The following is a 22128-nucleotide window of genomic DNA, read 5'->3' as shown; positions in this document are numbered from 1 at the left end:
CGAAATATGTTCACCATGTTACGCCAGTTGATAACTACTGTGAGCCTGTGAGCCTATGACGTCATGCTGGCTTTTTATCCCTCCCCTTCCCCCTTGCCCCGTTTTTCCATCCTTTATCTTTTGTCGACTTTACACCTTGCAAGGACCATTTTTCTTGTAATGAGTTAGAAGATCTGTTGCATTTGTTTCTCCTTTTGATTTTTGAAACATCGGCCCAAAGCCGTAGGATTCCCTTAAAATAGTCGATAAAAGGAGAACGGTGCTGCCTTAAAAAGGTGTGACAAGAGAAGTATGAGAAACACTATCATAACGCTGCTAAATATTCTAGCGATATCCTTTCCTGCGCATTTATACTTCGCAAACCGCGACCAAGTTTTCTAGTTGAGTGTCAGTTTTGGTAAGTTTTACGAAAATCACAAGTTTCCCGTGGGATCAAGAAGTTACCCATCTACACAACAGACACAATTCGGTCTCAGATCCCTTCCGATAACGCCCATTTTCGGTGCCGTAGATAGCTTGCCAGATATGCAGGCGGAAGAGAAGAGTACTTTAGCCGCACCTCGGATGTTGGCAGTCAGTCATAAAAACATATATTAGAACTATTACTTCGAACTGTATGTATTGAACTGTATATACTGTAATAATTAACATCCTCTTGCTTCAAGAGTTGGAGATACACCCACCAACCTTCCAAAACAGACAATGGATGTGCGGTCTAGGAAAAAAAAGGCTTGCCTCTGTTCCAATCATCTGGGAATGTCCTCATGGTGCATAAACGACAGTGTAATGCCACCATCAATAACAGTAAGATGTGATTTCGATCAAGACTCGGGGAGAAAAGAATTCACCCACCCCAGAAGCCGCTAAGCCAATCAACTACTGAATTCAGAACACTTCTTCTATACCCAACAAGTGTCTCCCAGCTGGGGTAGAAGGGGAGAAGGGGGAGTTTGAATGAGCATTACTTCAACCCTCCCTCTCCTTCCGGCTTGGCACAACCTTACAACACCATCCACACCAACTCCTCACGTCCCCCAAACACTCCCTCTTCAAATAAAACTCCGTCTCCCTCTCATCTTCATGTTCCTCCACACACGCTCCCACCTTCACCCTCTTCTTAACCTTCTGCTTCACCTGCCCTCCCACACCCATGATCTCTTGCCTCAGATAACCGGGTTCCTCATCCCCATGCCCGTCAGCGACATGCTGAAGTATATCAGAGTGGCTGCCGCCACCACCGCTGCCGTTGCCACTGCCACCATGGTGATTATGATGGAGAGTGTTGGGGCTATGATGATCCGGATCCTCAGACATCCAGCCATCCACCTCACAATCAACCTCCACCTCAAACTCCTCCGCAGCAAGACATCTCACACCACGTCCGCACTTTACACCCTGGCAGCCATCTCCAATACTGGTGCCCAGGCCACCGCCTAGGTAAGCGCTATAGCGGGTCCTCCATGACCAAACGCGTTTGTACGTGGTATCTTCTGCTTGGAGGGCCTGGCCACATGGCCGACATAGCCAGAATGACTCTTCACAATGGCAAGAGTTGCGGTTGAATGAACCCTGCGTGAATAATGGCTGAGATTGTGTTTGCGTTTGTAGCGGTGATGCCGGACTGTTGTGGTCATGGTGGTCATAGATTGAAGGGACGTGGGGTAGGATATGGACTGATAGGGGCGCAGCTATGCACGTTGAACAGAGACGACGAAACCGGTTTCTAGTCATCGAAGTTCCCGCTGGTTTCACGGTGCAATTCTAAAATGCAAAATGCCGAAGTCAATTGAAAAGTGGGTTGTCAGCCTGAATTCCATCGTATAAAAGAAACAATAACAAAGCAGGTCCGGAATTGCGGTGGTTTTCTACTTACCCTACAGACAGTGGCGGCACATCTCTGGCACTCCGCAACCATATCTCGAGCGCAACATCCCACTCTCCCGGCGGACGTGCTCCGATACCCATTACCTGCAGAAGGAGTAGTAGTTGTATTAGCAGGCTGGGAGAAGACCAGAAAATTACCCCGCACGACATCCGCCCTAACATTCCCCGGAGAATCGCTATTGCTGCTCTCGGATGGAGAATCATCGAGAGATTCATTCCGGCAGCGTAAAGTCTCTCGAATTAGCTGCGAGCGGAAGGGTAGCAGGTTCGCACGGAATTGACGACAAGTCATGGATAGGGAATCCAGGGTATTCAAATCGACGGACCTGGCAATCTGAACTACCACACTATAGGTAGAAGAAAAGGTGAAATGTTATACTTAGCATCAACACCACCGAGGGGAATATGTTATTTCTTTCGGGCAAATTTAAAAGGAAGAAGGAGGGTTATGTTGAAGATGTCATATTTGCATACGGATAGCAGCTGAGCGCGGCTGAAAATCCATTGACGTTTGGATTTGCCGGTCCAGCATTATTGTCGTTCCTGTTTGCGGGTCTCGATTGACCCTTTATCACGCTCCACTCATCCCCGCCCTTATCGCGATCAATATCATCCTTATCGTCGTCCCTGCCACCCCGGTAGAGCTCACGACTCTCATAGATTGACATGCCACAGCCATCAGATTGTGGAAGGTGTGGTGGAAGACTCATGAGTGCTGGATTCATGGAATGCTTTGGTAGTATGACATTTGAGTGCACGCCAGGCAACAGATGATGATAGTGAAGACCTGGGGTCGTCATAACGGGAGCATCCCGCTCATGGTTGACGAACACAACCATGATGCCATAGGTCTCTGGGTCTGTCGGTGGTCTGGCTGGTGGGAAGAAGGACTCATAAAATCCCAAAGGAGAGAGAGAGAGAGAGATAAAGGAAATCTCTAGGAAGGTTTAAGAAATATGAGCATTGTGAGAGCGAGTTTGACCCGGTAAGTACCTGGCCTTCAATACACTTGGAAGATCGAGCAATGAAAGTTGGAGCCGGAAATCTAAGGAAGTTGACCGCCTTCACGTGATATGGATAACAGTCTCATACTAACTACCCCGGGCAACATACGTCACTGAAGTTAAACCCCCCCGCTCCCCACTTGTATAGCCTACCACAGGGCAGGGGGGGAGGGGGTTGGTTCCCGCCGCCAATAGCAAAAAACATGACGAGAAATATGGCGATGTGTTTGCTTGGTAGTACGAAGTAATTATAGCCGCTAGTTCCAATTGATATTTATTTTCACTCCACCCAAAAATCAAGCCAACAGAGCTCTGGAAAGCAAGTCGAGCCTTGGTCAAAGTCAATTCGAGCAGAGATCTGGCAAGTCCAGCGATGTCTCTGGTAGAAGTTAACTCGGAACCTAAGGTTAAGTATGTATGATTTGATTGCTTAAACCGTCAAGAGGTAAACAAGGCATATACTCATTCATCCATCTAGGCTAATATCTTTGGTAATACTAGCTAACCTTCCCTTTTGACGAGGCATTAAAGTAAGAATATAGAAAACGAAAACGTCACAAATCATCATCCTTATTTTTTTTAAGAAAAAATAAATAAAAATAAAATTAAAGGAAAATCATCCGAAAAACGTTGCGGTTGGAAAGGAAATAATAAGAAAAGAAGGAAATTCACGCCCAAGCAGATTATAATATAAAACAATAATCAAACATCCAAGTAAAAGTCAAGTCATACACAATTCAATGGATTAAGTACTAAATGGGGAAATGGGGGGGGGGGGGGGGGGAAACAAAAAAGAAAACCAATAGTGAGTGGAAGTTTCAGGAACATGCTCCATCAAAACTCTCGTCTGTCGACAGAATATTCTCTTTTCTTTCTTTCTTTCTTTCTTTCTTTCTCTTTTCCTTTGCAACTTCATCTAACAACGTCCATTCCTCTCTGGAGTGATGCTTCAAGGTCATTCGGATTTCTAGAGCTATCAAGAACAGCCTCCTGTGGCCGGGGATCTTCCTGCTTCCAGACTCCAGAATGATCTTCCGGGATTGGAACATTTTGTTGAGCCTGCTGAGCCGCCTGTTGCCCAGCCGCACTACCCTGCGTCTGAGAACTCTGTCTTACTTGCTGGCGGAATCGGACGACTTCATCCAAAATCATCCTCCTCATCTCTGGTACATCATCAACAACCTCAAAGTGGAAGTCGAAGGTCGTGGGGCATGATGGCTCATCAGTCGCATCGTGCCAGATATGCAGGTAGCGGTGTTCAAGAGCCTCTTCGACAGAGATACGGGAAGACGGATCAAAGGCCAGCATTCGATCTAGAAGGTCCAGAGCGTCCGGGTTCGCACTCGGAAAGAGGCGCTGGAAAGGGATTTTGTGCATGAATGGGAGATTCCTGACGTATTCTTGCGCTCGCGGGGAGCCAATGCGGGAGAGGGTTTCTTCATTGGGTGTTCCAAGGTAGTGAAGGATTTGATTAAGTTGGTCAACGTAATCACGGCCTTTGAAGAAAGGCCGGCCACCTAGGAGTTCAGCCAGAATACAACCAACAGACCATACATCAACTGTCGCAATTTATTAGCTGTTGTGAATTTGAGTGATATGTGATATCAGTGTCAATTGCAAAACTTACTAGCTTTGGTGTAGCTTGGAAAGCTTAACATGATTTCAGGGGCACGGTACCATCGCGTGGCAACGTATTCAGTCATATAGCCAGCATTCTCATCCGGATCGATGGAGAAGCCACGAGCCAAGCCAAAGTCGCAAATTTTCAGCTCGCAGTCAGCATTAACTAGCAAATTACCCGGCTTTAGATCTCGATGCAAGACATTGGCGGAATGGATGTATTTTAATCCACAAAGTATTTGGTAAATGAAGGACTGGAAGTGAGCATCTGTTAAGGGCTGTCCCGACCGGATGATTGCAGCCAGATCGCACTCCATCAACTCTGTTGTGCATACCAATTAGCAACTAATCACAACTGCGACGGGCAACCAAAAAGCACTTGCCTTCGTACAGGTAGGTCTCGTTGAAATTCTCTGGTCTGGGTATATCCATGTCATACAAACACGTGATCTATATTTTCGGTCAGCCTATTCAGCCCGTGAGAGTGATGGGGGTGTAGTGGGAGTCGGAGACAGCTAGCTGTACATACATTGCGATGACCGCGGAAATGCTGGAGCAGTTTAATCTCACGCAGTGCGCGCTTTGCCAAGATTTTCTTACTGAACACGTTTGTCACTTTCTTGATTGCAACACCTTCCCCGGTTTGGATGTTCGTGGCGGCACTGTTGTGAAGCGGATCAGCATCGATATGATGTGAAGTATAAAGCGGGAAATAGACATGATTATTGCCATGTCTGGTAAACATCAGATGAAAGCTAAAGAAAAATAAATATAAAATATAAACATAAAATAAAATAAAATAAAATAAAATAAATAAAAAAAAAATTAAAAAAAACCCCTACCAGACAATACCATACGCGCCCTGTCCCAACTCCTTTGTCACGTTGTATCGCTCATCAACCACAAACTCTTGGTTGAACACCTTAAATACCTTGCGTCCTGGTAAGTCCGTCATGATGGATCGATTTGTTGAAGGCGAATTGACCAAGGAGATCGAAATGCACTCCCGTTTTAATAGCTTTCCAGGGGTATTATTTGTCTCTTCCCCGCAGTTTAACCTATGTTTCCCTTCTAAAATTGACTCAACTGCAGTGGCCAGCAAGTAAATATATATCGATTGATAAATCGTAGATGGGTTATTCGGGTATATTGAAACGAAAGAGGAAGCATCAAGGTTGGACGATGGGTTGGTTGTTGGCCAGAGGGGTTGCAGCGGAGGAGAGGGTGGGTGAGAACTACGGACGAATTGTTGGCAGAGAGAGCGAGTGGAATCTCGAGTTGATGGAAGGGATTGTTAAATAGAGATTTGACAGATGTCTATCGGATTTTTCTCCCAGCGTTCAATATATATAATCCGGTGTGAGGTTTGTGGTGGAGGGATAGGTCTTGATGCCTAAAAGAGGGGTAGTTATGCTGGGCTGGCGCCGACTGGGTCATAAACCAAAGAACGAACAACGACACAACCAAGAGGCAAGCTCTGCTTAGGGGTGGCCGGGGGAAAGGATTCAAGAGAGAGAAACTCAGAGAAGCGATAAAAGAAAAGAAAGAGGGAGAATAGAGAGTTAATTGAAGTGGAGAAAGATAGGAGGCACGAGGAAGAAGAAGAAGAAGACAAGGCTTGGGGAGAGGGGCAACAGAGGGATAATAAAGGGGGCATTTGACATTTGACAGGTGTGGGCAAGGGGCCAGCAGGGGACTCATGGCCCAGGTGTGCCGAAGGAAGAGGCTGATCCAAGGTTGGGCCGATGCTGACCTAACAAATTAGTTGAGGGCCAACCGCTGAAGAAAGTGTGTAACTATAACTGGTGATGGGCCACTGCGGGAGAGAAGACTTGTGTTCAAACAACATGAAACCTCCTTAACTTCCCCTTCCAACCCGCCTCTCAACACCAGGGAAGAGAGTTGATGATGGATAGTTAGGGGCTGAGGATGGAGTTATGTATTAACTACGCCTACGTCGAAATGCCTATGCCCATCGAATTATCTTTTAAAGCAGTGTAGCTGGTTATCGCATATCAAGACCCTACATTCCCCTTACATTTTGAACAGCATTTCCCACTTTCTCTCATCCCTGTTTTCAACCCGGCAAAAAAACCCCCTTTTCTTGTCCTTGCAGCCAGGCATAATCACATTATCACCATATAACCTTTTTTGGGTTCAAACATCGATTGAAGGGGGACGAGACAGTTTGAGCCTCCACTTTCTGCAGTACCCCTAACAAAAATTTCGAGAAAAAGACCCAAAGAAATCTTCCAGACTCTCCCTTCCCCCTCCCATTGGTCCCTGACCAGCAGCTGGCTGTGATCGTTGCACAAAGGGCACGATTATTAAAACAGCAGAAGTGGGCTGCGGTTGTTGACTGGCCGATCTATCGCTAATAATTGTTTTTTGAACTTTTCGGGCATTCATAGGGATGGTGTTTTAGTTGTTAAGCAACGTAACTAAATGTCAGCCCCCACTCCCCGAAATGACCAAGCCCTTATCGGTCTGTTCGTTTTCATACCTGAATCACGAGTCCACCTTTTCTTGGAGGGTTAAATAGGTACCTGTAAATCCCCGGCGCTTAGCAAAACCCTTAATTCCGCAAAAAGTTTCCTTCCGTGATTTGTGTCTCCTAATTCTATGTCAGCGGTTCGAATTCTATCACTCTTCTCAGCGCCTAATGAAACAATCGTTCGAGCCACGCACGACCCGTGCGTTCGTCGTACGTCCTTTCTCAAGGTCCAAGGGCCCAAAACGCCTGGAGGAACCCCATTCGTGCAGAGAAACTGCAGGCAATAGGCAATGCCCACACACACACACACACACACACACACACACACACAGCAAGAAAAACCATATGGCCTTCCCACACACCATTCGTTCATAGTTGTTTACTGATGCGCCGTTCGTGGGAAGGAAACCTTGCATGTGGCAAAAACTCTCCGCAGAACAGGAAAAAAAGAGACGAGGGAGTACGTCGCCCAGTGTAATATATATATATACATTTATATATAGAATTACGAATGTTTTGATTGGTGGGTGATTGTTCCTATGTTTCTGTGTCGAGGTTTCTCCGTAGTTTACCAGACAGTTGATGGGAGGTTCTGATTGCTGGAACTGATTCGTAAAATCCATCACATGAATAATTAGTCGTTACCATCCATGGATGTAATATTTAACTGGTGACTACCCTATGCGCATCTATGGTAACTCGGACCGCTGGTTGAACATAGGTCAGGGTAATGTACCGCACTCATGACCATAAGACCCATTCGTGGATTTTGCTCATTGATAGTAATATCTGAAGTGTATACATGTATAGTCTATTTGCATCGCATAACACATACTCTATATCTATAGGCATCATCAGTTTAATTCCCTAGACCGGAAACGCAGCTCCATCACCCCTCATATCACTTCCAGCGCTATAGATCAACTTCCCCTCATCGAAATGGCACCGAATAATCTGGCCCCGTCCAAACATTCCTCTCTGGAATCCCTTTAAAACCACAACATTGTGCCCTAGCTCTCTCAGACCCTCCACCACCGACAACTCAATTCCTTCCTCCAAATACACAGTACGGTCCAGCGGCTTTCCACGCTCCGGCATTCCCGCGCCAATGCAAATGCGCGGGGCATCCAGCGCCTCCTGCGGAGTTTGGTTGAATGCAAGCATGTTCATCAGGACCTGCACGTGGCCCTGCGGCTGCATGAAGCCGCCCATAACCCCGTAAACAGTGTGCAGGGAGTTATCGAACGGGTTGGTGACCATAGCGGGGATGATGGTGTGATAGGGTCGTTTGCGGGGTGCAATGACGTTGGGATGGCCGGCCGTCAGCGAAAAGTTAGCACCGCGGTTCTGCAGCGTAAAGCCACAGCCCTGCGGGATAATGCCGGTACCGAAACCGCCGTAGTTGCTATTGATGAAGGAGATGCCGTTGCCCTCATGGTCTGTTACGGCGAAGTAAACGGTATCGCAGTGGTTGTGGGCGGGGCTGCCGCGGTCGAGGATGTTGACGGCCTTGTCTGGATTGAAGAGTTTCGCGCGCTCAGCGAGATAGGAGCGGGAAATCAGTTGCTTTGTGGGTACTTTTTCAACGTCAGAGTCTGTCACCCACCAGCTTGCGTCGGCGAAGGCAATTCGTAGACTTTCGATGATGGCGTGGAGATAGACGCTTGAGTTATGCTGTTCTGATGTGAAGTGGGGTATTTTGCCGGTACGGGACAATTCATCCAGAATCCCCAGTGCCATGAGGGCGACGATACCCTGGCCGTTAGGGGGGTGCTCCCATATTTCTATCTCTCCCTTTTCTTCACGCTTGGTCCCACCAATGTTGGTCGGATTGAGTTTTAGTGAAATGGCGTCGACTGCTTGGCTGCCAACTTCCGCGTGGTATTTCAAATCATCTAATGTGAGATAACCGCCCAGGTCTTGCACAACTTTTACAATTGCTTCTCCAATGTGGCCCTGATAAAATCCCTTCTTCCCTTCTTTGGCAAGTGTTCGGAATGTTTGTGCAAGAGTGGGATTCCAGAATATTTCTCCTGCTTTCGGAGATCTCACACCATATTCCCCATCAGGGTCTACTTTCAGCATTTCTCTAAAGTTTGGCGATGCTTTGCGAATGCCGTCTTCGCCCTCCTCCCACTAATGTGTTGATTAGTTCCATAGCAGTAGACAAATAAAAGGAGGTGGTAAGGGTGGGGAATACGCACAAATTTGGCGGCAAGTTCAGAGACAGGAAATCCCTCCTCCCCCAGCTCGATGGCAGGTAGCAAGATCTGTTCCAAGGACAATTTTCCGCTTCCAAAACGTTCCACTGTGTCTACCCACCCAGCAGCAGCACCTGGCGTCGTCACAGAGTGTACACTGGTCATGGGAATTTTGCCTTCTTCGCCAGGAGCAAGTCCCAACTCCTTGCGGACAAGGTCAAGAGAAATATTTCCAGCTGCACGACCAGAACCGTTCAGGGCGTGCACCTTTTTGGTCTTTGCATTGTAAAATAGACAGAACATGTCACCACCAATGCCAGTTGAGGATGGCTCTGTGACGTTGAGTGCCGCAGCTAATTATTTCCCAAATATATTATTAGCTATTTAGTGGAATGACAGTGTACTTTTCGTACGAGTAGCAGTACATACCAACGGCGACAGCGGCATCCTGCAATGATCCATTATTAGCTAAATTCACAACATCGCAATCCAATTACAAAAAGTTGGGGGGGTCACCAAGAATCGAAGAATGGACAGAAGTAAATTTCTCTTACCGCAGCATTACCTCCACTTCTTAGGATCCTCTGTCCCGCAGCAGCAGCTAATGGCTGGGTACACGCAACAATACCCTTAGTACTATGGACGACACTTCGCCTACTCAGGAACGCCGAAAACTTAGGCTCTGGAGCCGAAAAGACGTCGGCCGCACCCAAAGGCATTCTTGATAATTGTCAAATGGACTTATAATTGATAGTTACCGATGCGGAGGTCTGTGGATTTCTATTCCAAGGAAGACAAGGCAATGCTGAATTGAAATATGTAAGTGGAACTATTTAACTACCAGACTCGGAAATTTGGGAACCCGGATTATACGGCAATCCGCATTCTCCCAAAGTTGCCGGACGAGTGTGCTATCTCACTTCTTTTCGGCGGGGCGTCCTTCAGCCCCTCCAGGTCGCGGGGATCCGCATTAGTTAACCAACTCGGGGGTCCGCCGATCGGCACAATCCCGAATTACGATTGGCCAGTCAACTTGCGAAAGAACCTCTGGAGTTCTGCTTATATCAGCGTAATTCTCGTCCATTTGGATATAAATAAATGAGAGGTAGTATTTGATCAATCGCATTAGAAGAGCATGAAGAATGCTATTAACTCAAACATATGTTCGTTTTTGTTCATTATTCTTTGCCGACGATGCCCGTCGATGGAGAGATCTACGCTCGCACACCAGCTGAAAAATTTCGTTCCAACAATCCTGGCTTATCTGGCCAGTGGCGCAGAGGCATCGAAGAGAGGCTCCAGCTTTTGCCAACAAGATGTTTTTCAGCTGGAAAGTGATCAGGTCAACTGGAAGATGAGCAGCTGATGATGATTCCTTGCGTTGATAGAACCCCGCTCTTTTCGTGTGGAGCTAGGACAACTATCCTCGCGCCCTCAAATCGCAATTTCAATAAATTTTTTCACTTGCTCCATGCCGAGGAGTGGAATTACTCGTTTCTGAAAAGCCTTCAGAACTCGAAGTTGAGGGATTGCAACTGGATGGACATCCTTCGAGTCGAGTAATTGATGCCAGACCGACATTCTCAGGCCGCCAGAGTTTTACTTCTATTCGTCAAACAGCCAAAATTAAGGCTTGGAGCAGTTGAAAAGTTGATCACGGCATAGCATAGCCGTCCTGTGTTCAGTAACTGTCTAGCAGCTTGTCTTGATCCAGTGCATGGCTGAAAACTATGCGCGTATAGAGCGCCAGCTTAAAGACGCAGCAATCAACAGTTCCCTATGAAGGCAATTGATGTACTCGCTTTTATTGAAACAGTCTGAGCTCTAAGACTATCAACCAAGAGAAACCGAAAGAGGAGGTCCTTGAATGATGGAATGTCCATCGAATCTAAACGGATGATTCACTAAGCAGATAAATAGTGATTCTGGTAAATGAACGCCTGCAAGTATGTCATAAAAATAGCGTTAGAAGTGAAACCCAATTTCTTCAACAGAATGGCCTTTCAAAACTCGTTAGGAGAAATTGCTGGTTGATGGGAACGTGGGCAGATAAAGAATAAATAATTATAAAATGACAGTAGGAAATGTTTTGTATTCGTGTCAGTAATATACAACACGGTTCCGTACATGGCAAAAGAAGAGGAGGGATTTGTAACACTGCACGTGCGGGTGGCTAAATGCAACAAAAGATAGAAAATGTCTATGTACTGAAACAACCAAACGCCTCGCTATGCATCCCTCGTGGGAAGAGGAAACCCGGACAAAAAATAAAACAGAAAAAAAAAAAAAAAAAAAAAAAAAACGGCATAACAATATCTTAAACTGGGCGCGGTCCGGAAAATTCATTCCAGCCACGTTGCCGGTTGGAATTCACCCTAGTTTAGATATCTAGGACAGAGTTTCCCGAAACCCATTTTCCGATAACTAGCTTTTTTCTAATACTTCCTTAGCTTCATTAATCTTTGAGGCAAGGTACGGGCTTCCTCCCCGATCAGGATGGTTGAGGAGCATAAGTTTGCGATGGTGCATTCGGATTTTGTCTTTGTTCAAGTTCCGTTCACTACATCAATAGCCTCTATGTTAGCAAATAGACACTAACATCTACACCAGGAAACCAAAATCAATGCAAGGGATATCAATATCGGTGTTGGCAATATCACGTACGAAAGTTCCAATATAAGTGATGCCTCGCGCCTATTCATACGAGGTTCAAATCCTCCCTTGTAAAAAGCTTTTCCCATGCTGCTCACGCCATCTCTATATCGGCGAAAAGCAACAAGACCGGCACGGCCCTAGATTTAAACAACTATCAATCTATATTGCTTCAAGGAAATGGATGGAAGGGAGAAACGAACCAAGAATGCTGCAGTTGCGACTCCAAGGCCGACAGCCAGAACAGACGTCATATTTGAAGATGAAAGAAGTTAAATGGTCGATCAACGGTAAACGCAACCAAAAGGAGTGGGTATGTGAGAGTGCGACAGGGTATCGAGGGTAGGACTGAAAATGTAATAAAGGGAACGATGAGGTCGCAAGAACTGAATTTTGCCTGCGATGGAGTTTGAGAAATAGAGAAGTCGTATGCACTAGTCTATATGAGGACTAGCGCATCGATATATCACATGATCAGATCTCCACTACAAAAAAATAAAATAAAATAAAAAGAAGTAAAAGTCGAAACAACGTCAACAGCCAAGATCGAGGGAAAGGTATAGAAAGAAGCCTCAATTTTGTTCAAGTCGAGACTCGTTACAAAGATACCTAAATATAAGCAGCCATGAGGTATGTGTTCTTTTCATCTTCTTATGCCTTTTATTCTGAGAAATTCTGAAGCTTAAAATGAAACAAACCACAGGGTCGAAACCTGCCATTTCTGCTCCCAGCCATGCTATCCAGGCAAGGGCATAACATTTGTGCGCAATGACGCCCGTACATTTCGCTTCTGCCGCTCAAAATGCCACAAGAACTTCAAGATGAAGCGACAACCCCGAAAACTGAAATGGACTAAGACTCACCGCGCCCTCCACGGTAAGGAAATGATCGTCGATTCATCACTCCTCCTCTCCCAATTTGCCAAGAGACGAAACGTCCCCGTCAAGTACGACCGCAATTTGGTGGCAGCAACTCTCAAGGCCATGGAAAGGGTGGAGGAAATCAGACAAAAGCGGGAGCGTGTGTTTACCAAGAGAAGACTGGCCGGCAAGTTGGCGCGGGAGAAGAAGAGGGCGGAAGACAGGAGAGTGGTGGCCCAGGGAGAACATCTTATTCGCAAGGAGCTCAGGGAACGAGAGGAACAGGATTTGCCATTGGGAGCCCAGGCAAACAAGAATATCGGACAAGTTATGGGTACGGAAAGGCTACGGACGAAGAAGAAGACAAGGCTCTTGGTGGATGGTGGAACGCAGGACGAGATGGAAATCGACTGAAGGAGAAGACTTTAATTGCATTGTGTATTTTTTCGGCTTCGATTTGGATTTTTTTTCCTGGTCTTTCATGTTATGGCGGGTATTATTTCGGCGTTGGGGTTCCTATATTCTTAATGTTTCCGCTACGTCAAGACAATATAAAAAGAGGGCTTTCAATCATGTTAAAATTTTCGCATCGTGTCCTGTGGATTTTAGAGATTCTATTACAGGTTATAATGTCCTTCACGAGCGATTTCTTTTTCTAAACACGTGTCTCTCATATATTTATAGGATATTATACACATGCTGGAATATTCATTCGCTGTTTCTCCCTTAACGCCTGACAGGGATCATCCTCCCGGCGGTGATCTCCTTATGTTTACCCATGATGTGAATCTGAGCCCATTGAAACTGTCAGGCAGGCCAATGCAAATCACACTGAACCGTCCAATGGAAAGTGAAGAAATTTTTTGAAATCTGGTTTAAACCATTTATTACCAAGAGCATCTTCAGCAAGGTAAAGCGAATGAAATCTGCCAACGTACTTCCAATCACGTGGTTGGGATAGCTCCTGGAAAACAGATCATTCGACCGACATATTACTCTCGACAATGAAAATAACTGAAGTAGGTACGGTATGGCACAGTACGTTGTTATTTATCAATTGAACGACAATAATAACAAAAGAGAACATATCAATAAATGTGACAAAGAAAAGTAACGGGGTGGGGGAAAATGGGGCATTTGTAGCTGGCCATAATATCATGATAAGAGAAGAAAGAAACACATTTCTCATCTTGGTGCACAGGTGTACAAGTCACTCAAATCACTCCTCCATTCTCCCAAAAACCCCATCGTCATCATCATCCATCGGCACAACAGAACCCTGGTCCTGCGCAAAGTCATCATCGTCCATCTCCGCGTTGGACATGGACATGGATATAGACTTAGCTTTTTTCTTACCACCAATACCACTACTGCCAGTAGAATTACGAGAACCCAGCAACGCATCATCCATCTTCACATCCCGCACATCAGAAACACGATACGACAGCGTCTGATGCATAGTGATCGGGTTATATACGGTAAGCGTGGGGGGCGAGGCTTCCTGTTTAGCCGCTTTGACAAGCATGTCAAAGCTATTCGTGTTGACGGAAATACTGGTAGCGGTATTGTTATTTTTGTCATTGGTGATACCAGCAGCCATGTTGTTGCCAGCGCCCACTCCCATGCTCTGGCTATCCAGGAAGCGAGCCGGCAATGGCGGCACGGGCGGGATATCCGGGGACATAGGCACGGGACCAGTGCGAGGTGTGCCGAAATGACACAGCTTAATGGCGGCGGCAAGGCCGGCTTCGTCATCATCCAGCAGCCCGCTGGGGTCTGCTGTGGAGGGCCTAGTGTCTGTGCTCGACTGGCGGAAGTGGGAGCGGGAGGGGGAGAAGGTGGGGGCGCTGCCGGTGAAGGAGCTTGACGGGATAGATTGAAAAGAGCGGGAGAAGCTATTGGTGCTGAAATGATGCTGACGATTAGGAGTGCAGCTCTGGTGCTGGTGTTGATGGTGTGTGTCTCTGAGTTTCACTGAGAAGCTTCCCTCTTCGCCAGTTGGAGGTGGGGTGGTTTCCGTGGAGCTCCCGCCGTCCCGTAGTTCGGAGATGCCGGAGGCCGTTGGGGAGGCGGAGGAGCGATCCGATTCTCCATTGCGGGGTTGGTGGTCTGATGATCCAGGGGTTTCCGGGTTCATGTTGACCAGGACGGTTGCAGCTTCAAGGAGCTGGACTTGCTGGTGTTTTGAGATAAGGAGTTTGGATGTGTAGGCCCATGCTGGGTCGTGTTCCCACCTGTCAACAGTTTTGTTAATAAATAATTCCCCAAAACAATGATAAACATTTAAGTATTTGAATTTTAATGAAATGCGGGAGAAAACCAAGTAAATAATATTCATATCAGAATTGCAGGGAGCAAATCAATTCCTCTATGATGACAGCAACTGCATGCAACGCTGCATACACAGCCTGAAGGCATTGTAAAACAGAAGTGGTATATTGTCGAAGGAAAGCGAGGACAATGGATGGAGGACACACGCACATATGTTTTGTCAAGCAGCTGCTATGCTTATACCCTTTCCCACACCGATCACATCTCAACTCATTCGTGACACGTTTCCCGTCAGCTCTGACCAAGTGGGAACCTTCACTGGCTCTACGACTCCGCTGCTTCGTGCTTATGGGTTTACCACCACTCCCACTCAAACTACCACCACCACCACCACCACCACTGCTGACACCGACGGCGCCTGTTTCCGTCATAGGGGGTGAAACATCTTCCACCGCCGTATTCTCATCAATGGAATTAGGTGAATTCTTGCGTACCAGGCCAGTGCCGGCATCTTGAGCACCATTTCGCGAGAGATAGGAACTAAATCCCGACGAGGCTCCGACGGACGTGGATTCGATGGCTCTTCGCGAACTCAGTCCTCGACGGTGAAGGGAGGTTGAGAGGGGAGCGGCACTTGGGGATTCGCCTAGGGCTGCGGCCACAGCGGCAACAGCAGCGGTGGCGGCGGTAGAGGACATGCTTTTCCGGCGGGTGATGCGGTGGTTGATGTTGACGGCACCGAGGGAGACGGAATGGGTGTGGTGACGGCCATTGGATTGACTGAGGGGGGGCGTGATATGGCTAACGGGCCGCGAGAGGGTGGAGGAAGGTTCCTGTAGAGAAAGAAGAGGAAAATTGTGGGGTGTTGGTCAGGACTAGAATTTTGAAAAGGATGGCTCATCCGGCGGTAGATCCCATTTGGATTGAAGATGAGGAACAGAGGCCAGGACTACTAACTTTGAACGAAGCCATTCTATATGAACGGACTCTTCCACAGCAAGTCTCAGAGGAAGAGAGCTTGTCGTGAAAGAGCGTGGCGTGGGGGAATCAGTAGGGGGAGAAGAAAGTGAGGAAGAGGAATAGAATTGGGTGAGAGAAAAAAAAATGAATCCGCGGCAATGAGCTGATTATTTATTCTACTAAATATACTAGCACCAAACGATAATTGGGTATGGAGTGTCGGCCGGCGGTTCAAGAGACAGTGGAGCATTGAACGATCAGGTTGGATGGATACTGATAGGAAAGGGGAGTGGGAACATACGTTGAACTGGTGGAAGAGAGACATAGAATAACTGAAGAGAGAGTAAGAAGAAAAAGAAGAGAGTGAGGATGCGAGAGGGTCTCGATGAAGATCGAGGAGGAGAAAAATGTTGGAGAGAGTGTTTAAACTAGAGAAAGGGGAAAAAGAGAATAGTTAGTTTTATAAAATACAATTCAGAAATATGAAAAACCAGGCCCCAAAGAAGTCCCCGGTTTTCGAAGTCTAACAGAAAGCTGGGAGGTGCAAAATAAAAATAAAATAAAACAAAAATATTGGGGAAAAGAAAATCCAGGGTGACCTGAGAAAATGGTCAAAAAAGGTGCAGTGAACGAACGAGCGAGCGCATGAAAAAAATATCTATTATCCACATGACATATTCTGGATGAGCTACAAAATTAATTACTCTTTCTACTGGATCTACCCTGCGCCCTGGCTCCAGCAGCTATGGCTTTTACTCCTCTTCTCTCAATGACTACCAGTTCACCAACTTATCTCTCAATCTTTATTAATAAGTTATCGATCCAGCAAAACAACCTGCCCAGGCCCAGAGGAATCCGCGGTGGCCCGCCCACTCGTTCGTATGGTCACGACTAGCTCCCTAGGCACATAAACTACAGAGTCAATGCTAACTAGTTGCCCGGGGCATAAACTAAAAGAGAACAGTTATTGGAAACAATAATAAGGGAGGGGGGAACTCACATCCATTCGCTGCTCCTCTATTATTCTCATGCTCTGCTTTTTGATATTATTAACTTCCCAGCTCCCAAGGACTATTTCTTTCGGTTTGGGTTTGGAGAAGATTGCGGGTCCGGGCTCTGACTCTTTGGGTCTATTTTTATATACCCTCCCCCCCCCCCCCCCATCATTAATTCTCAGCATACTTTCTTTACTTCTCAGTGCCCTGTTTTCACCAATTGCAGCGGTTCAGAATGTGAAATTTACTTCTTTATTTCTCAGTTCGATTGGCGACTACTGAAACTTTTCTCCAATTATTTTCTGGCAGACTGACGAACACATTGTTTTTGTTTTATATTTTGCTATTTCCACCCAGCCAGAGGGCAGGATTTTTGCTGCTATGTTCCTGACTAGAGCCACCAAACAGGGATTGGTGTTGGCAGCAAAGCGGACCCAGCGACGAGCAGAACCACCAGGCGAAGAGGGGAGAAAGAAGGGGGAGAAAAAGAAAGTAAAATAAAATAAAATTGGGTATTATCATATGTTTTCAAATATCTTATCAGACTCTTTAACAGCTGTCAAAAGGGCATTTTTTCCAATTGAATCAAAAAGGTCATATGAACTGGGGAAAAAATCTTTTTTTTTTCTGCAACCAATAACCAGTCCATCTCCGTAGAACTCTTTTTTTTTTTTTTCCACCTATTATTCTCTGGCTGCCCTTAGGTCGTTTCTGCATTCTGCATTCTGGATGCGCCCACACAGGATATGCAGAAGTTGGTGTTAGCAGAAATAGAAGGTAACTTACGCGATACCTCAGCCCCACTGCCAACATTTGCCACTTTCCATGTCGCCATCGGGTACCACTCAATGCCCGCTTTCGATTTACTCACGCATAGAGAACTGCGGCAATGATATTTCAAAAAATAAATAAATAAATAAATAAAATTAAATAAATAAAAGAAAAGAAAATAAAAAGAAAATGAAAAGAAAAGAAAGAAAAGGAAAACAAAAGAGTAATAATAATAATAATAATAATAATAATAATAATAATAATAATAATAATAATAAAAGTACAGAAGAAATTTTTTCTTAATAATCTGGTCTTTCACTATTTTCATCTCTGTCCCTTTTTTGTCCAAGTATTTCTATGTGTAAAATTGAGCCAACTGACCCCTCATGCGCACACGCTGCCTAATTGCGGATCTTCTGAGAAGGCCATTAGAATATACTCTGTGCCCACAAACCTGCAAAAATTACATTGCCATTATTTCATTTGTCATGGGCACAAGGGGCAGAACGAGATATGATAGAATAAATTCTTACTTTGCTGTCTAAGACACACAGGAGAATATTTATTCACCATATTTAGTTTTTTATTATGTTTTGTTTTGCTTCTCTGCAGACCAATTGCAATGCAGCTACGGCGGTTGTTGTCTTCCCGCCAATCACAGAGCTCTGCGTCATTCGGTGTTGATCATCTTTCATATCTTCATACAACAAACGTGTTAACCCACTGCCAACAACCTTCTTAGATAACACATAAGACGATGCTATCATTAGCTACATCACTTGTCTTCAACTGAGCTATTTGTTGCTTTGCAAACTTCCAGCTCCCTCGCTCGTTTCTTTCCTGATGTTGGAATGCACACCTTTTTATCGTTCGCGGTCTTATCCTCAATTGCACCGGATCTGGCGTGTATATAAAATAAGGATTCTGCGATAATGGAGCCCTTCCCTGCTGTGGAAGACGCACATGGCTATCCCTCGTGTACTACTAACCCTTCAGACTCAAATAGAGACCCCCAACGCTCCAACACCGTCTCTTCAATCACCTCTTGCAGCCTGCAAAGTGCCTCTCTGAGGTTCCTTGTATCAAACCCTCCCACTGGCATGTGGATGGCTACAGGGGATATCATTTCTCGTGCACCCACTCTTAAAGAGATCCGTACTGGCTGCTTCAGCACTGATGGCTGGACAGAGGAAGGCCAGTTGGAATGGAGAGGCAGCACTCCCCATGATATCCAGAGGAGGAAATTGTCCCGGGCTAATACCCTGGCCGCCTGTGCTTTTTCTGCTTCTGCTGCCCGTGACAGTGCCCTCGGCCCCCGAAACACGCAGCTGGATGGCCTGAGGGAACATGAAACTCAACTACGGCGCACTTCCACCGATCCGGTTCGTAACCTCGACTTGTACAGAATATCGGAAATGGGACCAAAACAACAACTACAACAGCTACAACAAGTTGGTTTCGGAAAGGCAGGAGGCTCTGCTGATGCCATCGATGCGAAAAAGGAATCCCCACAGGAGATGGGAAAGCCCACTCTTTCTGATACTCCCTCCTCTGCTCCCCCCGTCCCCGATGTAGCTGGCAGATACCCCCAACGGTTATCGCTTCCCACCGAAACACACATGGAAACAAGCCATAGTAATCGGCCTAAAGGCTTTTGGCAATTTCATAATAACCCCCTTCGGTTTCTTCGTTACAATCTACGGCCTCAACATCGTTGCATGGGGTGCAATGATATTCTTCCTCCCTGCTCAATGCCGCGCCGGCAATGTGTAAGCCATCATGCACGGCGCCTAACTCTCCAAGACAAATCTGGATAGAAATCGACTCCCAGATTCTCAACGCCCTCTTCTGCGTTACGGGCTTCGGCCTCATTCCCTGGCGCTTCAGGGACTTCTGCTACCTCCTTCAATGGCGGCTGATGAACTCGCACACCGCCCTCCGCAAGCTGGCAGGCATCCATAGAGCTTGGTTCAGGTTAGCCAACAGCGATAAACTACCTGATGATGTCGGCCCTCCCCCCGTCTACTCTTCCTCACCGTCATCTACAACCAACAACAACAGTATCCCAATGCACAATCTCTCCGAACTCCAATCCAACCCCGCCCTCCCACTGCCACCCTCCTCCATCCCCCCAGCCCCTCTAACGGGCGCCCGCGCACCACCGACAAAACCCTACCTCCTCGACCTCCTCGTCTGGATGTACGTGATCAACACAGCTCTGCAAGCCTGTCTGGCAGGCATAATGTGGGGATTTAACCGGTTTACGCGACCTAGTTGGGCGGTGGGGTTTCTCGTTGCTGCGGGCTCTCTAACGGGGATGGTTGCGGGAGGAATTACGTTTTGGGAAGGGAAAAGGGTGAAGATGGTTGAGGGGGTTCCGGTTGAAATGGTAGAAAATGAAGATGAGGAAGCGGGGGCTGCTGGGGAGAGGAGACGGGGTGGGGAACAAAATTCGTTTGAGAGGAGGAAAAAGTTGGCTAGGCGGCGGACGAAGAGCTGGAAGAGGCAGGCGAACTGGTATCGGCGGATTTGAGGTGGGGTGGGGGCGATTAAGAGGTTGAGTATATACACGTGTGTGTTTGATGCATTACGATGGAGTTTAATCTTGTCTGGTCTTGTCGTTTCTTTTCCTTTTTCCTCTTTTTTGGCGTCGTTCAGTGCTGCCATCCATATCTTTCTGACGTGTAGTTCTTTGCCATTTCGTATGATACCCCCGATATACAAGCTATGTTTTATGGTCAGTTTGTTATAATTTACTGAGTCGCCTTATTTTATTTTATTTTGTTAATTTTTAATTTTTTTGGCGGTTAGATTCGTGTCCATGTAGTTTTGTGCTTCTTTTCATAGACCCTGTCCCGGTTTCTGTTTTCCCAGCATCTTTTAGCTGGTGGAATGAAGGGTAACTGTGCATATACTGCTCATCAACAGAGTTGATGAAGAGACTGAGGTTAACCTGCCTGCTGATGCTGTACTTTTCATCGAAGTTATGATTTATATATCTCTAAATGAAAAGCATGTTGGATTTCAGCTTTAACAACATCATCTCCTCCCATCTCCTCCATGCAAGCTTGAGCCTGTTGATGTTCGCGTTGTTCCACCTTTGCTTGAACAGAGACAGCATTCCGCATTGGAAATACAGGTTCTGCCTACCTCAGTGATGATCCAAACCTAGGGAAATGAGATACAATTCTCGACACCTTTCAAATCGTTCAAAGACCAGCTCTACGCAAACCTTTCCTTCAAGAATCCGAGAATAATACCCGCCAACTCCTCCGCCCTCTCATACATAATCCCCCAATGCCCACACCCCGCAACCTCCACAACCTTCAAATCAGGCAACAAACCTGCGTGCATTGGCATCTCATTATACTCCGGCCTACACACCGCATCATCGCGACAAGCCACAAACAACGTCGGCACCTGCAACGCCAATCTCTCCACATCCAGCGTCTTCTCAACCTTAAAATTTTCATTCCACGCGAAAACTTTATACCAACACAGTGCGGGCGCAATGCCACCACTCTCTTTGTCCTTCAGCCTCCGAAAGAAATCCTCCTTATACGCACTCCTCTCCCGCGCATACTCCCTAAGCCTACCATCCCCCCCACTCTCACTCTTCGCATCCCCCTTTTCCAAAAACCCTCTCAACACCCCCTTCGCACAAAATATCTCCCTCATCCACCGCGGCTGCTCCCGATCGCCATGCATTGCCTCCCAAAACCGCTCCGCATTCCCCTCCAGTACGGCCGCCCCATCCCCCGCCGTAAATAGCTCCCAGTACGAGAACCCAGGATACCCAAACGCCTTCTCTGCAGCTGCATTCGTCTCATTCAGGTCAAACGGCGCCTCCAGGCTGGGCGGCCAATACGCGACGTTCAATAGACACAGGCCCAAGACTCGCGTGGGTTGCCAGACGTATAGGCGCGTAGCCATGAAACTGCCCCAGTCGTGGCCGATGGCGACGACTTTGTCGATGTTTTCGGCGGCGAGGAGTTCGGCGAGATCTGCGGACATGTCCTGGGAGTTATATGTGGCGGGCGTGGTCGGGGTGGATGTTGGGCTGTAACCGAGGAGGGAGGGGATTATGAGGCGGTTTGGGAGCGTGAGGAGATAGGGGAGCATGGGGCGCCAGACGAGAGGGCCGTCCGGGAAGCCGTGGAGGAAGAGGAGGGCTGGATCCGTGTAAATGGAAGCTGTCGGTGCTTGCGAGGCGTAGTAGGTGTATGTTAGGTGGCGGGAGGTCGTGAAGGATTTGGTAGTTAGGGGATCCATTTTTTTTTTATGTTCTGGATGTGCTTGTGAAGTAGTTATTTGATATGTGTATATGGAGTGGTTATTCGAATTGAATGGCTTTTGTTTTCGTTTGCGCCTTTGGAACGGTTTAAATTCTAGGAGACATCAGCTGTATGAATACAT

The 22128-nt window shown here is 46.8% G+C and overlaps 8 protein-coding genes across 8 annotated transcripts; 2 read left to right on the top strand and 6 right to left on the bottom strand.

Annotated features, from left to right (window-relative positions):
• Positions 1–966: 966 nt before the first annotated feature.
• Positions 967–2723, bottom strand: PAAG_06949 (hypothetical protein; the record flags this gene model as incomplete). The annotated part of the gene is made up of 3 exons (XM_002790992.2): positions 967–1761; positions 1874–2231; positions 2359–2723. The coding sequence occupies 3 exons, from the start codon at positions 2721–2723 to the stop codon at positions 967–969; spliced, it is 1518 nt and encodes a 505-aa protein (XP_002791038.1).
• Positions 2724–3800: 1077 nt separating this feature from the next.
• Positions 3801–5463, bottom strand: PAAG_06948 (mitogen-activated protein kinase MKC1; the record flags this gene model as incomplete). The annotated part of the gene is made up of 5 exons (XM_015846071.1): positions 3801–4447; positions 4516–4828; positions 4878–4958; positions 5038–5170; positions 5351–5463. 5 exons carry the CDS (start codon positions 5461–5463, stop codon positions 3801–3803), a joined length of 1287 nt encoding a protein of 428 aa, XP_015700506.1.
• A 2406-nt stretch (positions 5464–7869) lies between these two features.
• On the bottom strand, positions 7870–9922 carry PAAG_06947 (gamma-glutamyltranspeptidase; the record flags this gene model as incomplete). The annotated part of the gene is made up of 4 exons (XM_015846070.1): positions 7870–9138; positions 9207–9556; positions 9633–9651; positions 9758–9922. The coding sequence occupies 4 exons, from the start codon at positions 9920–9922 to the stop codon at positions 7870–7872; spliced, it is 1803 nt and encodes a 600-aa protein (XP_015700505.1).
• Positions 9923–11627: 1705 nt separating this feature from the next.
• On the bottom strand, positions 11628–12109 carry PAAG_06946 (mitochondrial import inner membrane translocase subunit tim14; the record flags this gene model as incomplete). The annotated part of the gene is made up of 3 exons (XM_002790989.2): positions 11628–11763; positions 11868–11995; positions 12059–12109. The coding sequence occupies 3 exons, from the start codon at positions 12107–12109 to the stop codon at positions 11628–11630; spliced, it is 315 nt and encodes a 104-aa protein (XP_002791035.2).
• A 371-nt stretch (positions 12110–12480) lies between these two features.
• PAAG_06945 (ribosome biogenesis protein RLP24) lies at positions 12481–13129 on the top strand (the record flags this gene model as incomplete). The annotated part of the gene is made up of 2 exons (XM_002790988.2): positions 12481–12485; positions 12559–13129. 2 exons carry the CDS (start codon positions 12481–12483, stop codon positions 13127–13129), a joined length of 576 nt encoding a protein of 191 aa, XP_002791034.1.
• An 805-nt stretch (positions 13130–13934) lies between these two features.
• On the bottom strand, positions 13935–15958 carry PAAG_06944 (hypothetical protein; the record flags this gene model as incomplete). The annotated part of the gene is made up of 3 exons (XM_002790987.2): positions 13935–14949; positions 15197–15819; positions 15944–15958. The coding sequence occupies 3 exons, from the start codon at positions 15956–15958 to the stop codon at positions 13935–13937; spliced, it is 1653 nt and encodes a 550-aa protein (XP_002791033.1).
• Positions 15959–18644: 2686 nt separating this feature from the next.
• On the top strand, positions 18645–20245 carry PAAG_06942 (hypothetical protein; the record flags this gene model as incomplete). The annotated part of the gene is made up of 2 exons (XM_015846069.1): positions 18645–19481; positions 19544–20245. The coding sequence occupies 2 exons, from the start codon at positions 18645–18647 to the stop codon at positions 20243–20245; spliced, it is 1539 nt and encodes a 512-aa protein (XP_015700504.1).
• A 689-nt stretch (positions 20246–20934) lies between these two features.
• PAAG_06941 (hypothetical protein) lies at positions 20935–21984 on the bottom strand (the record flags this gene model as incomplete). The annotated part of the gene is made up of 1 exon (XM_002790984.2): positions 20935–21984. One exon carries the CDS (start codon positions 21982–21984, stop codon positions 20935–20937), a length of 1050 nt encoding a protein of 349 aa, XP_002791030.1.
• Between the last annotated feature and the right edge of the window lie 144 nt (positions 21985–22128).

Source organism: Paracoccidioides lutzii, assembly GCF_000150705.2.
Source record: "Paracoccidioides lutzii Pb01 unplaced genomic scaffold supercont2.21, whole genome shotgun sequence".
Lineage (NCBI taxonomy): Eukaryota > Fungi > Ascomycota > Eurotiomycetes > Onygenales > Ajellomycetaceae > Paracoccidioides > Paracoccidioides lutzii.
The sequence above is the reverse complement of the archived record's forward strand: the minus strand, read 5'-3'. Positions and strand labels throughout refer to the sequence as shown.